Source organism: Myotis yumanensis, unplaced genomic scaffold (genome assembly GCF_028538775.1).
Source record: "Myotis yumanensis isolate MYYU_CA2020_CCGP unplaced genomic scaffold, mMyoYum1.0.hap1 SCAF_6, whole genome shotgun sequence".
NCBI lineage: Eukaryota > Metazoa > Chordata > Mammalia > Chiroptera > Vespertilionidae > Myotis > Myotis yumanensis.
This window is the reverse complement of record NW_027223757.1, coordinates 7870188-7886106: the sequence shown is the minus strand read 5'-3', so window position 1 is coordinate 7886106 and position 15919 is coordinate 7870188. Positions and strand designations below refer to the sequence as shown.

The 15919-nt window shown below is 37.2% G+C and overlaps 1 protein-coding gene across 2 annotated transcripts; it reads left to right on the top strand.

Annotated features, from left to right (window-relative positions):
* The first annotated feature begins 188 nt into the window (after positions 1 to 188).
* Positions 189 to 14862, top strand: MYCT1 (MYC target 1). Of its 2 annotated transcripts, none has more exons than XM_070417447.1 (2): positions 189 to 324; positions 12211 to 14862. In XM_070417447.1, the coding sequence occupies exons 1-2, from the start codon at positions 273 to 275 to the stop codon at positions 12696 to 12698; spliced, it is 540 nt and encodes a 179-aa protein (XP_070273548.1). In that variant the 5' UTR covers positions 189 to 272; the 3' UTR covers positions 12699 to 14862. The 2 variants fall into 2 exon arrangements, with proteins under 2 accessions (XP_070273548.1, XP_070273547.1); XM_070417446.1 differs by having other exon boundaries at positions 217 to 324; positions 12187 to 14862.
* Positions 14863 to 15919: the final 1057 nt, after the last annotated feature.

Genomic DNA, 15919 nt, shown 5'->3' with positions numbered 1-15919 from the left:
TCGCTGAGGAAATGACGAGAAGGAAATTGTTTTGTGTCTCGGGAACCATGTGGAATTCCAAGATAAGAAAAACAGTTGCTAATTTGAGTATAAAAGCAGGAAACATGATACACTTGTTTCCTTTTATGCAAACACAAGTATATGAGGGGTTGTGTGGAAATTATTTTTCTCTTGCGGAACCACAAAGACAGAATCAAAGTGCTTCTTTTGGCCACGCTGGCTTTTCTTTCTTTCTCTTCTTTCTCCTCTCTCTTCTATTTCTGGTGGATACTATGGCTAATAACACAACAAGTTTAGGAAGTCCGTGGCCAGAAAACTTTTGGGGTAAGATATTTTCTTTACCTGTTTTAAATTTAAAATTAGCATGCAGAGAAATGTACTGTGTCATTTACGAAAACATTGGGTATCTCTGAGACCTTTTGTTTACTGTAAACTGACTGTTTTCATTGATTGATTATAATAGATATATTAATAGAAAGTGTCTTTAAAGTGGGCTATAACAACACTCAAGAAAAATCTGGGCAACAAGCCTAGATTGGCTGGTGTTACAAAATATAATTAGAAAAGAATAAAGATGAGAAGCAAGGCAGCAGGAATTGCTCTTTGGAATATGATAATGTGGCTTTTGTTGGAAAGTGAAGTTTTATTTGTTTAAGGTTATGGGTTATGTATTTTATTTAATGAAACCAAGAATTCCTACAGAGGTTGCCTTAACATACATGGTCAGTGTTATACTTTTTAATTCCCTAGTGAACCCAACTAATGAATCAGTACTTAAGGAGGGTGATACCACAGATAAAAGAAGGAATCATATTATGAACTTAGAGGGGAAAACTGAACTAGAAAAAGCTAAGTGGGAATAACACCACATAAAACATGACAGAGGAAGCCCAGCACAGGAGAGAAGGCACAACACAGAAGGCCTTGTGTTCAGACACAGCTGCTGCTCAAATACCGGCGGCCGATGGAGTCAGTATCACCAGTTGTTCAGGCTAGAGGTACAGGGAAGGACTGGGATGTGAACTTGACATGGACTTTGGGTTCAAGGGAAATTTTAAAAATCAAGGGGGCAATTTGGATTTCATCCAGAAAAAGACTTTAGAGGAGAAAATGGAGTTTATGGATAGATGGATATCCCTGTTTAGTAATCCAGAACAAGTTTTTAATCCTCTGCTGCAATTCAAGGGGATATTTTGGGAACAATGAGGGGGAAGGTGAGCAGCAGTGGCCGGCTGCTCCTGGCAACCTCACCTACGTGTCCACCGTCACGGAAACTCGCATGAAGGGAATTAATAATTCTTTCTACCATCAACCAGTTATGTTTGCTTCAATTTGTAAATTATATCAGGGAACATCCTACAATAATTATATAACAAAATTAGGAAGAAAAAAATAAATTATATTTGCATATCTAAGAAATGGCTTGATAGGCTTATTCAGGTAGACACCAATAGATGATTAGCCTTTGGATTGTAGACTTGTAGACATCTAATCATACGTTTGTTACAATACTACTTGGTGTCCTCATAACAGAGCAAGTGAATGTCCAAAAAACAGCTAGAGAGTGTGTTTACACTAAATTCATCGTTACAAATCTAAGTAGCAGTGTAAATGAATTCAAAAGCAAAGTAACTCTTACTGCAAACATTAATTGTTAAAGCCAAATCTATTTTTTTCCAACAACTAAATGCCAGGTTCACTTAGGCAAAGGAAATCATTATCCACTGACTAAAACTTGGACGGTAATCGCTAAGAAAACTTGATTCTGTAAGAGCAAATGTTTGGTTGGAGTCTATTTGCCAATCCTAAAAAATGATAATTTTTGTAAATATAGAAATCTGTGCTTGAGAAGGAATTCAAACTTACTGTCCCAAAGGTAGTTCCTAGAGTTTCTTTGTCTTAGTCTGTGAATACAATGGAAAATATATAAAAATAATGAAAACCAGGAAGGGGAGTGTTATGTTGATAAGCATTAACAAAATCAGGGCAAATATGTTGAGCAGATATAATGTTTTGGGAAAAATATATAAAAGATCACATTATTTTTTTCTGAAGTAAGGAATATTAAGTGGAAAATGCAAAAGTGGAAATGTGAATATATAAAAGATAAAAGTTTCTTAAAACATAAATGCCCATCTTTTTTCTTTTTCTTTCTTACGTGTATCTAAATTGATATCTATTTTGATCACTGACTCCACAGACATATTATTTTGATAATCTTGTAAAATGCAGTGCAAGGCATTATCCATGGCTACCAAAGTCAACTGGCTGCTTCTCACTTTGAATTTGGAGAAGTAAAGAAAGATTAGCTTAGAAAAGCAAAACTTGAGTGTTAAGCATATCAATTTCCCAGACTTAACACACTCAAGCTGCATAAAATGATGATGGCTATTACCAATCATGACAGCTTGCATTTTTATAGTAATTGCCCCTCAATACTTACTACATGTTGTGCAAGTATTAAAGCAATTAGTGCAAGGGTGGGCAACACAATTAGCCTGAGGGGGACAACCTAGATGAAGACACCCCCTTGCAGTTCTCAGTTTTGCTTAAAACTATTGCTATAAACATTGCAAGAAACAATTAGGGAAAGTTTGCTGTGCCCTAATGTAATGAAATAGGAAGGAAGTATCCTTAAACTGAGTTGCCCTCTTGGTACCTGGAGTCCTAAAGAATACATACTGTGGTTAAATTTCCTGTCTTGCCATGTGGCTTTTCTCTTTTGGCTAACAGTGTATGTGTATTTGGCTAGCATTATGTGTGTGTTTGCCTAGCTTGTGTGTGTGTTTGGCTAGCATTGTGCGTGTGTTTGGCTAGCATTATGTGTGTGTTTGGCTACCATTGTGTGTGTGTTTGCCTAGCTTGTGTGTGTGTTTGGCTAGCACTGTGTGTGTGTTTGGCTAGCATTATGTGTGTGTTTGCCTAGCTTGTGTGTGTGTTTGGCTAGCATTATGTGTGTGTTTGGCTAGCTTGTGTGTGTGTTTGGCTAGCATCATTGGCTTAGGAGCTTGCATTCATTTACCTCAATCTTCTCCCAAATGGCAATGTCTGCCCTCAAGAAGATTACATTCTTGGAGGAGATTATGTGCTCATACATATGTAAATAAATGCCTTTATTGTTGTGAACTAATGCAAGATAATATATGGTAAAATTGCAATGATTGATAATATAGTACAAGTTTTTAAAAATTATGGCAGAAAGGGTTCCTACATCCTTTTTAGAAGAAAGGAGACCAGATAAGTTCAAATAGAAAGATAATCCTAGGAAGGACTTTTCAGTCATTCATTTTTCCTTCATTCACTCATTAACTCATTCATTCATATACTTATCTATCTACTTCATTAGTTTATTAAGAAGCATTTATTGGTCACCCATTATATAACAGGCAATGTGTTAGGTTTTAGGGCAGAAATGCAGCATAGCTGGAGAATTTCTGGGAGCTAAGGAGAAATGTTATCAGCAAATATGCACAAGTAAGTACCCACAAGCCACTTTTGTTGAGAAGTGAATGACTTGAGGCAGAATTGTGTAAAGGATGTCAGTATAAAAGCTTGAGCAAGTTTAACATAATAATCCTCAATTTCATGAACGGGGTCTCCCCTCTTTCCTCTTCCTGAAGACTTTTTCTCTAAGGTGTGTGTTTGGGGGGGGCGGGTAGCCGGGGGGGGGGGCGGATACTATTAAGGTATTGGAGAACGAGGGCCTTTGGTTCTTGAGATAATATTTTTAGTTCTGATATTTCTTTTGTACACTTAGTTATTTCTTATAGTTTCCATTTTTCTGCTGATACTTTCTACTTTTTTTTTCATTATGAACATTTTCCTTCACACCATTAAACATAGATATCAGTTGCTATGACGTCTTTGCTTATGCGAACATCTGGGTCATCCTAGTGTCTTAAGGGCCTGACTTTCTTTCCTCTTAGAACGGGTCACATTTTCCTGTTTCTTCACATCAAGCAGCTTTACATCGTATTCGGAACATTTTAAATAGGCCTTTGGATTCTTTTATATTACCTATAAGAGTCTCTTTTTCTAGTTTGTTTACACAAGCAAATACATGTTTAGAACTCCAACTAAAATGCCTATAAAGCCTGTCTCTTGAAAGGCAGTTCACATCTCAGATTAGTTTAGTTTGTTGGTTTTTTGATTTGCTTGTTTTTTCCTCTAGCTGTGCTGTTTGGAATTTGCAATATAGTTCAAGAGTCCACCATAGATATAGGAAATGTTTATCAATAAAATGTAGGGATCCTCATTTCTGCTGTTTCTTCAGACTGGAAATGCTACAGGTTTTCAGTTGGAGTTTCACCTGCCCCACATAACTCAGACTGGAAACTGTGCTCTGACCAGAAGTTTTGAAAAGTAGAAAAATAATCTAGTGCTTGCTCTTCTTTTCTTCCAAGTGTCAGATTCCCTCTAGTAACTGCCTATGTTTGGTCACTCTTCAGTGCCTGCAGATAGGAATTGTTTTAGGGGAAGGGAAGGATGTGTGGTTTAACCAGTATTTATAGTCAGTGTACCTGAAAGGATCAATCCACAAAAGCTTCCTTGGAATCTTTTCTTTACACTAGAGGCCCAGTGCATGAATTCGTGTACCAGTGGGGTTCCTCAGCCTGGCCTGTGGGATCAGTCCAAAACTGGTTCTCCAACATCCCCCATGGGGTCCTGGATTGCAAGAGGCCAAGGACACCACTGGTGCATGATCAGGGCCGGGGAAGGACAGAGGAGGTTGGCCAGCCGGGGAGGGACTGTGGGAGGGCTCTAGGGTATGTCTGGCTTGTCTTGCTCAGTCTCAATCAGCCGGACCCCAGCAGCAAGCTAACCTACCAGTTGGAGTGTCTGCTCCCTGGTGGTCAGTGCACATCATAGCAACTGGTCGACCAGTCGACTGTCTGCCCCCTGGTGGTCAGTGCACATCATAGTGAGCAGTTGAGCAGCCTTAGCATATCATTAGCATATTATGCTTTGATTGGTTGAACGGCTGACTGGATGACCAGACACTTAGCATATTAAGCTTTTATTCTATAGGATGTTTCTACTGTTTATGCAAGGCCTTAGGTCAGGAAGGAGTCTGGTGGCAGAGAGCAGTGCAGATGGAGTTGGATGAGCCAGTAGAAGAGTACAAAGAGTAGAGGTGAGCAGAGATAATTAAATACAGGTCAACTTGGAACCTCTATCTACAGAGGCCACTTTTAGGAGTTTGCTTTTACTCAAATATGGAGGATTTGGAACAGAAGAGTGATGTGATTTGACTTACATTTTCAAAGGTTCACTGTGGCTATTATATTGAGAATAGAACATAATTGGCAGAGTAGGACAAAAAGACCAGATAAAAGGCTACTGCAATATTCCAGGTCAGAGATAGTGATTGCTTGGACCACAAAGGTGGCAGAGCAGTTAAATAAGAATATGAATTCTGGATATAGAAGTGTTGTGAAAACAGACCAAAGAGGATTTTTCTAGCAGATGATATACTCATAAAAGTAATTATTCTGTTGAAATTATTGTAATCCATTGAGTTTTCTGTGCTTTTGCCAACATCTTATTGCTTAAAACATTTTCCTCTATACTCGAGGGAACCAAGAACAGCATACATAGCCTGCTTTGGTAATAGTTAAGCTTTATTATTCTTACTAGAGGCCCAATGCACGAAATTCGTGCAAGAGTAGGCCTTCCTTCCCCCAGCTGCCAGCACTGGCTTCCCTCTGGCACCTGGGACCCAGGCTTCCCTCACAGCCCTGGCTTTGTCCAGAAGGTCATCCGGAAGGATGTCTGGTCTAATTAGCACATTACGATTTTATTATTATGGATAATTGTAAAGGATTTTGTGACTAGATCAACGTTCTATTTTGTTATCAAAGACAAAAATTACTTTTCAGATATTGGAACGATTCAACTCAAGGCCACTAGATGGTAGCCTCTACTAAATTTTAATACTAATAAAATTTGAGGCAATGATTAGATTTACTAAAAACCAGATTCAAGATTAGAATATTAGAATTGGGAGGCACTGTAGTGACTGTTATTAGGCCAAAATGAATAACATGACTTGGGTAAGTTAAATACCCATTATAATAAAAATTATTCATTGAGGACGTATGGGCCAGTCCCTTGCTGGTTGTATAGAAACACAATACAAATTAGAATAACAATACCTAATTTATATGCCATACCTTACTGATCTTATTTATTTATTGTTCCTTGTTTTTATGTTCATTTATTTATTTTTGTTGAATTTATTTATTGGGGTGCAGTGGTTAATAAAATTATATAGATTTCAGGTGTATAATTCCATAATATATCATATAAATACTTTACTGATTTAGAATTTGTTCTTATTTGCCTTCAAATGTATATCTGCATTTTTAAAAGTAATTGTTTGGCCTCATTATTTGCATTATATTGTAATTATGTGAAGTGAAGTCATGGCTTATTTTTCCCCCCCTAAGAATGTTGAGAAATAAGAAGCAAACTGTCCTCAAAAGAGAAATATCTGAGCCAATATATTTTTCAGGTATATTTTATTTTATAGTAAGTTTTTTTTAAAAAAAAAAAAGCTCCCAAAATTTATGGGCAGAAGTCTGCCAGAATTGAACTACATAATTTTAATGCTGTATGGCCAATAGATGCTGTTTTTAATAGATATTTCTGGATTCACCGTTTGTGTCAGAAAATCATTCACTATAAACAGAAAGTCTCCTTATGGAAGACCATTCTGGAACAGGCTGTTATAATTGTGATTCCTGATGTTTCTTTCTTATTGCTTTTCTGCATTTCCATACTTTTCTTGCAGTTAGCATTTAAGGGTGCGTAGCCAGACAGATCAGCGTTTTACCATATATTTCAGCGAGTCTTAGAGAGTCTTATGTCATTATTCTCATGTGTAAGTATTAAAAAATTCTGCATAGATAGCAAGGACATAAGGATTAGTGCAGTAACTTCTAAAACAGATATTTGACTGGCCACATGGGAAAGAAAGTCATTTTCATGGCATGTACACTCAACTGAACAATAAAATTAGGCAAATCCATATCTAAGGCAGTATAACTTTCTCTCTTATTTTTATAATTTCTGTAGCTCCATCTTTTTGTATTTATATGCCTTCAAAATTTCAATAATTTATTATTAATATGTACATATTATTCTCAGGTACTTTTAGCATTCAATATTTAATCCTCTTTAGATATGTATATAACCATAGACAGTCTTTCATTTATAAGAACAACATACTTTGAATCAAAATTACCTATTCTGCCTACATTGTGGGCCCAGACACTAGGTTTACAATGTCAAATAGAAATATTAAAAACCCATAGGAAATAATAATTTAAAATAGATATATTATCAAATTGCTTTTGTGAGACTATTATTCTACTTTTAGTACCACTAAAAATAATAATCTTTCTACTCACAACATTAATATTTTTCATTTAAGAAGATTGTGGTGGTTGAAAATATTCTTTAACAACTTATCTACTGGAGTTTGTATATGACCCTTGTTTTCTTCTATCAGAACAACAATAGATTTTGGAAATCAAAGCCACTGGGCATATAAATATATTTCTCACTTCATGTATTTGGGTTTCCTTTGCTAATTTTCTCAATCACTTTAACGAGAAGAAATTATTTCCCTCTGGTTATATATTTTGAAAGTTTCTAATTTTTTTTCTTGACATTGAACCTGATGCTATTTTTCACTATAGATAAACCATTAGGAATGCTTTATTTGCCAGAAGAGACTGTGGTTGACAGGCTGAAAGGGTAGGTACACTGAGATTGTGTATGGAAACTCCTGCAAATCTTCAAATGCATTTACTGGGTAACCAACTCAGTTTCAAGATCTTGATTTTTTATCTCCATTTAGTTGAAATAAAGTAAATATATGTCTTTGACCTCATCTATTATGCCTGATTATATCCTGATATGTGTAGGATCCTCAATCAGACCCTAGTGATTATATAAGTTTATATACAAAAGCCAGGGCATATACTCTGTGAACTTGACTATTTGTCTCCTCCTTTTATGTTGTGCGTGAGTGAAAGCCATGGTCTCCTGACCAGTGCTGGTTGTCAATATTCAATAATTAAAATAAATCATTTTAGTTCCACCCCTGCTGGGTGGCTCAGTTGACTGGAATGCCGCTCAATACACGAAAAGTTTTGGGTTTGATTCCCAGTCAGGGCACATACCTAGGTTGCTGGTTTGATTCCTAGTTGAGGCATTCAGGAGAAGCAAACAACCCACGTTTCTGTCTCACATCAAATGTTTCTCTCTCCCTTCCTCTCTCTCTAAAAATAAATAAACATATCCTTAGTGAGGATTTTAAAAAGTTATGTTAGTTCTACTATATAAATCTTACCATCTTTCCATATCAATAAAATGAGAAATTTGAGTCCAAGGCATTTTTAAGAATTTGTTTTAACTAAAACCCCATATCTCAGTTTCTATATTTGAAGTTGTTATTTAAAATTCTCTAATGGAGGTTGTTGATTAAGGGAAATATATCAATAGAAAACATAATATTGTTTACCATAACTTTCCCAAGTATTTTGGTTCATAGCAGACTTTCAAATCCGGTGTCCACCCTGGCCTTCCCATGTCAGAATCCTGGGAGTCATTCTAGAGTCCTCTTTTCCTCAGTATAGGAAAGCATGATGTTTCTACTGGTTGACTTTTATTTCTAGATGCTGAAGGTGGGAGAGGAATTAGGTGTCCTTCAATGGCTTTTAATTTTCTTTTGTTTCAAAGGGCCCTACATTTCCCCTCACTCTTTTTTTTTCTCCTTCATTGTGTGGTCACCAAAAACCCCTCTCCTTTTCTTCCTTTGTTGTTTTAAGCAGCTTTGATACAGAATTTACCCACGTAAAGGGCACATTTAAATGGTTTTTATTATAGCCACAGAGCTGTGTGTCCATCACCACAATCTAATCTGAGAACATTTTGTCTTTCACAAAGAAACCCTGTTCCCATAGCAGTCACTCCCATTCCCTCCCATCTCTCCCACCCACCCTAAGCAATCACTATTTGCTTTCTATCTGCACAGTTTTGTCTGTTCTGGACATTTCATATAAATGCAATCATACGAGAGGTGACCTTTGGCAGTCTTTCCAAAGAAATGTGCCTCCTCACATGTCTGTATGCACCAAAATCTTCTTTCCTAAAGCACTGTGTTCAGGGACCAGAACACCTTTTCATCATTTTTACTTTTTACAGAATTGCCTTTCTTCTCCATGAAAGCTTTCGGTGGAAGCATGGGAGATAATTGATTGGCATCTCTATTGTTTTTCATAGTTCATTTTCTAGGTAACTTGAAGTTGGATGTCACGGTCTTCTAATTATACTGAAGGCATGGGTTTTGTATAGCTTTATTTGTTCATTTTGTTGTTCTCTTAGTGTTTTGTGTTTGTTTGTTTTTCCTTTTGGAAGAAATATTGGAGAATTCTTATTTACATTGCTGCCATTGTCTTGGAAACTCTGAATTCCTATAACTTCTTTTCTGGGCTCCAAATATTTGGGGCCCCGATAGAGGTTAATTTGGAATTTTACTATATTACTAGCAAGGCTTACGTTAGGTTCTAACTTTATTTATTTGCTTTTTCCAGATAGAGTCTAACGCAATAAAATCCTCATCTCAAGAGACTGCATTTTCAGGTTATGACTCAGTATTATTTTTGTGAGACACATTTTGGAAGAACAATACTGGGTCTAAGACATGTTTCCTGAATCATCTTGTAATTCAGAAGTCATCTTCCTATTATAAAAAAATTACTGTTTAGATTTAATATAAAGAATTGTCTTAGAGGATTTTTATATTTCTAGAGATAATTGTGAAAGTAGGAGATAACAAATATAATCTTTCCTTGGGAGATAAATGTAACAATAAAAGGTAGAAAGACATGAAATATATCTTAAAACTAAGGAGCAATAATCAGTCTTAGAAATTCATTAACATTAGCTTATTTTGTTATTTCTGAATTACTGATTTTCATAGAATACAACAACAAACTGGTAAAAAACAAACCGTGGCAATCATAAAGTCTAACTCCATTAAAAAAATAATAAAACAAGTGAGTCTAAATAAATTTCTTAAAAATCACAAACATGTTAGGGATGAAGCTGAATTTGAACCAGTTAGCTTTTGCTGTGTAACAATCCAACCCAAAACATAATGGCCTAAATGATCATTGATGTGGCTCATAACTCTGGGGTTGGCAATTCGGATGCAGATCAGCTTAATGCATTTCCTGCTGGCCTTCTCGCAAGTATCACACTCAGATGTTGGATTGACTAGAATCTGAATTACCTAAATGATCCCACCTACATATTTGAAGTTTGACAGGCTCTTGGCTATGGCCACAAGGATAACTGGGCCATGTATCTCTCAACAACCGAGAGGCTATGAGTTCACAGGCTGGCAACTGCGGGGTTCCTGAGAGCAGAAGGGGTGGAAGCAGAAAGCCCTCTTGAGACTTAGACCTGTGCTAGCACAGCTTCATTTCCATTGAGTCCTATTGGCCCAAGCAAGTCACGAAGGCAGACCAGATTCAAGGGCTGGGGAAGCAGATTCTACCTCTTCCTGAAAGGAACTTCAAAGCATTTGAAAATCCCCTTCTTTTGTTTTCCCGATTTCACAACCCCACATAGTTAATTTCCAGATAAGCAATTAGATAAGATAGCTTACTCCTCTACTTAAGAGTAACATTTTTTAATGAAACGTAGGTGTCCCTATCCAAAAGGTTATACATGAAATGGAGCTTGAAGAATGAGTTTTCCAGACAGAAATGTAAAAATTGTATCTAGATATAAAAAAACACACAAAAAACATGGGAAAGCACAGAATTTAAGAGAGAAGGACAGGCTTTGGGTTAGTGAGAAAATCAACATGGCTCATGGGTTGGATCGTGGGGTAGAGAATGGAGAAATGTGGGTAGTATGGATGGAGGGGTCTTCTGATATCCAGGGTGTCTTTCCATTCAAAGCAGGGGCTCTGTTACCCAGTTTCATTCAAGAATATGCGTGTAGTTCCCACAAAGGAGCAGTAAGGTAGAATTTCCATTTTGGTAAGGTTTTCTGCCCTCCCCCATTTCCCACCAGAAGAGGAAATCTGAACAAATACAAGTTCTGTGAATTGAAGGATACTGGTGTATAGCAGAGATTCTATGGAAATTCAGGGGACAGGAATTTTATTGTCAAAACAAGGACATGATGGCAGCATGAACCAGAACTTTGGGTCCAAGAAACTGCCCAGTAGTCTGTATAGGTCATGTCATCAATGAGTCATAGATATAACTGACAGTCCAGCATTTCAGGGAATAGAACATAAATCCGTCAGCCCACCAGGTGCTTCTAGCCCAGCACTTCCTCTCTCAGAATGAGCTCAGAAAGTGAGACATCATGAACCCTGCAGGTGGGAGACATTGATGCTTGATAAGAACAGACAGAGGAAAAGGCAAAATCAATATGATTACAAAATTCCTTGTGAACTTGGCGCATTACTTACTACTGTAACTCAAATGGAAATAATCTTTCAACTACATTTGCAACCCTATAAAAATGTTATGAGCTAAATAATGGCCTTTTAAAAAAAACGGGACTATATTTATGACTTCTTTCTTAAAGATGATAAAATAATGTAAGCAACATGAAATGATACAGATAAAATGTTATTTTAGCGGTTCTCAACCTGTGGATCACGACCATCGGAAAACACATATAGCATATCAGATATTTACATTACGATTCATAACAGTAGCAACATTACAGTTATGAAGTAGCAACGAAAATAATTTTATGGTTGTGGGTCACCACAACATGAGGAACTGTATTAAAGGGTCGTGGCATTAGGAAGGTTGAGAACCACTTTTGTTTAAATGGAAATGTAACAGCTTTCACTTGTTCATATCCATCTAGTACAATTTTCTATTTCTCTAACTTAAAATCAGTTTAATCATATAGGGCGTCCCAAAAAGTGTACACACACTTTGAATAATTAATTGCAATGTTTCTTTCTTTTCAGGTTTAACCCATTGGAATTAATAACTATTTAAAGTGTGTATACACGTTTGGGAGGAGGCACCCTGAATACACCAACCCATAGTTACTCTTTGTACTCTGCCCTGTGTTTTCAGTTGAGTCCTTACTTACAAATCAAATTACCTGCTTGGTTTTTTTGTTTCTTCGTTTCAGAGGATCTTATCATGTCCTTCACAGTGTCCATGGCAATCGGGCTCGTGATCGGAGGATTTATCTGGGCTCTGTTTGTCTGTTTGTCTCGAAGAAGAGCGAGTGCCCGCATCTCCCATTGGAGTTCAAGTCGGCGACCTAGGTCTTCTTATAATCACGGCCTCAACAGGCCTGGATTTTACCGCCACAGTGGCTACGAACGCCGCAGCAACCTCAGCCTGGCCAGTCTCACCTTCCAGCGACAGGCTTCCCTGGAACAAGGCAATTCCTTTCCAAGAAAATCAAGCTTCAGGGCTTCAACGTTCCATCCATTTCTGCAAAGTCCACCGCTTCCCGTGGAAACTGACAGCCAGGTGATGACTCTGCCCTCTTCCCCGACCTCCCCCACCATCCTCACTGCTCACAGCCTGAGGCGCCCCGATTTCCACTGGTCCAGCAGCAGCCTTCCAGTGGGCCTTTCCCCACCGCCTCCGCCCACCTACGAGTCCATCATAAAGGCATTCCCAGATTTCTGACAAGGAGCTTTTGTTAACTTGGTTCTTTCTTTCCTTGTCTTTTCTCGAAAGGAAATCATAAACAGACTAAACAGAATTTTGAGGACATGGCCCAAACGACCAAGGAGTTCCCAAACTGGAAAATGCTCACACAAGTTGGACATTACAATGTACATTTTCTCTGATCCCATCTTTTCCTTATCTCACAAATAAGTAATATTTTCGCAAATCGTTACATATTTATGTATTTTGTACTCAATGTGAGGGTTTTTAAAGGTAGTGATTCTAATCTAGGAATCATCAGTAATACAGTATATATATTTTAGACTAAAATAAAAACAAGGTAGTGGTGGTTTACAATCCCCATTCACTGCCCAATGTGATTACTTAGGGTGAAAGAAATCAGTGTCACTTAAAATGTGTTCTGGCCTAAGGAATTTTAATTTTGCTTTCTTTGGAATGACGAGTGAACGATTTTACGGTCTTGGATTTCTAATGAATTATATGGGCACAAAATGGCAGAACACAGAAGATTCTAAAGTTCCCTGATTCCACTCACTTATGCAAAGTATGGGAATCAAGCCAAAGAAGCTGAACTCGGTGGGTGTTACAGGATACTTCCATTTTTAACCTTTACTTTTGTGCTTTTCCTCAGAATAGTTTTCCACACATCACGGAGGCAGAATCCCTGGATTCACTCACATGATAATTTACTTTCTTCACTGTTGTACTTATGTTTTTAGAAAAGCAACAGCCACAAATCCAATTCATTTAACCTAAAAACACACGTTAATACTGAGCTTATATTTTTTCTAAGGGATAAGTTTTATTTCTTAGATTTAAATCTAGCAATAGGGAAAGCACTTTATCTAGAGACTTTCTCCTGTAATTTCACAAACAAAACAAAGAAGTTGGAGTCAGTGGGAACAAAATCTGTCATTGAAATAGATGTTACACCCATGAAGAATTCTCCTTTCTGGATTGACTCATCAGGCATCATCCCTCGTTTGCATTTCTATGAATTCAACTTCAGATTCTGTGAAGAGTCTTTATAAATGACTAGAGGCCCGGTGCATGGATTCGTGCACACTGAAAGGAAATTAATTAGAAGAACTATTTTAGAGGCCAGGGAGGGACCAAGGGAGGTTGGCCAGACTGGGAGGAACCACAGGAGGGCTCCAGGGCATGTCTGGCCCGTTTTGCCCAGTCCCAATTAGCCAGACCCCAGCAGCAAGCTAACCTACTGGTTGGAGCATCTGCACCCTGATGGTCAGTGCACATCATAGTGACCGGTTAAATGGTCAAACGGTTGGACACAGCATATTAGGCTTTTATATCTATAGATTAAACCATGCCATAACTGCAGGCAGTTATTTAAGGAGTTCACTTCCACGGACGGCCATCTTCTTAAAGAAAGGTACATCCCAAATGTGGGTACCAGAGAACTTCAGGGGCCAGATGCCTGTGGCTGCCCTTTTTCATTTAAGGACACAAGTTCACTGGATAATGACTCTAAAGGCCTGTGCTTTATTTCTGACACAGTGAATATTTTGTTTATGTCGCTGTTTGTTTGCTCCTATGAATGTTGGGACTTTTGGTGAAGAAAAACGTACTCTCATTTTAGTTTCTGCAATGCACTGGTCCCAGCTACTAGTGTCTACATCTGGCTTAAGATTGCAATGACTTTTAGATAATAAGATTTTTTACATAGCATTTTCTTTATTATTTTTATTTAGCTTATATTTATATTGTTCCTTAAGGACAATTATTATTAATGATGTCTATAGATAGGTTCTCTTTAATGCAATATACCAGAAAGAAAAGAAGGAAAGAAAGAAAAAAAGCTCACAGGATAACCAGTTTTTTGTTGTTGTTGTTGTTGTTTTGTGCGTGTGTGTGTGTATGTGCGCGCGCGCGCGCGCGCGCGCGTGTGTGTGTGTGTGTGTGTGTGTGTGTGTGTTTAACACATTTAGCAATCATCATATAGCCACATAAAATTTCAAGGGATCATTAACTTAGTAACAAAGCTATCTTGCATGTATGTCATTCTTATTGTTTAACATGAGAAGTTAAACAGATTTTATATTGGGAGTAAAAACTGTTTTATATCTCACAATCAAAATGAGTGTCTTGTAAATATTGTGCAATGTTTGAAATGTGAAATTAAAGCACAACCTGCAGACTTTTTTAGTTGTATTTTTTATTTGAAATGTTTAATATTTTTATGAAACAAAATTAAACTGATGTTAATTTTGCTTAATGGGTTATTTATTGAATAACTTTGAGTACCTCCTATTTACTTTAACCTTTGAACCCAATCTAGACCTTCTTTATCTATTCCTGAGACACAAACTTTATTTTATATAAAAATGTATTTTCAAAAAAGGGTGACATCACCAATAAATGGAACAGGATTTTTCAATGAATTAATGCATCTGGAAAATATTATTTATTTAAAAACATTAGCTTATATCCCAAAGTTACTTAATTAACTTTTTTAGAGAATGAAGTTTTTTTATTAAGATATAATTGACATATAAAATTGTATTAAGTTTCAGTTGTACAACATAGTGATGTGTACAACAACAAAAATCAGGCTTTGTAGGTAAGCTCCAGCTTAGCTAAGAGCAGAGAGTGGGAGGGCGGATACTTAAATTGCGTTATTGATTACAAAGGAGATAGGAGGAAGTAGGGCAGGCAGCTGGTGAGTAACAAATGACCAAATGTTCCTGGGGGTCTCGGAGTAAAGGTGGGAAGACAGAGAGAGAATCTTCTGTTTTTTCCATAGTTATCTGGCTCTCTGGTTTCCAGATCTTTCTGATTTATTTTTGTGCTCCTAAATTCCACTGGTAGGGGACAAGTTTTTGTCTTGCTTGGCCAACACATATTTCCATTTTTGCTTAGCTAACACTTTAATTTTTTTTAGGGGAATAATTCTTCCATGTGTCACAGTCTTACCGTGACTCTCTGTCAAAGTTCCCCCACCTCTTCTCTTCCCCTCCTTCCTGTTTATCAAAATGGAGAAAAATTCCCCCTTTTCAATTAATACTATACATTCCCTTTTTGCCTTCTTAATGATTTTATTGTTTAAAAATCTCTCTTCTCTCTCTGATATTATTAGTACTATTTTAAGTTGGGGCCCTTGAAAACAGACTCTGAAATGGTCATTTGTGTGCAGAAATTTTGATGGGTTTGGGGAGCTCTCAGCAAGGAATATCTGTGAATGAGTGAGGGGACAGTAT

Excerpts from the sequence above, each read along its gene's own strand:
- MYCT1 (XM_070417446.1), top strand. The coding sequence starts at position 273 with ATGGCTAATAACACAACAAGTTTAGGAAGTCCGTGGCCAGAAAACTTT. Across the intron at positions 325-12,186 it reads GTGGCCAGAAAACTTTTGGG|AGGATCTTATCATGTCCTTC; the intron begins GTAAGATATTTT and ends TCTTCGTTTCAG.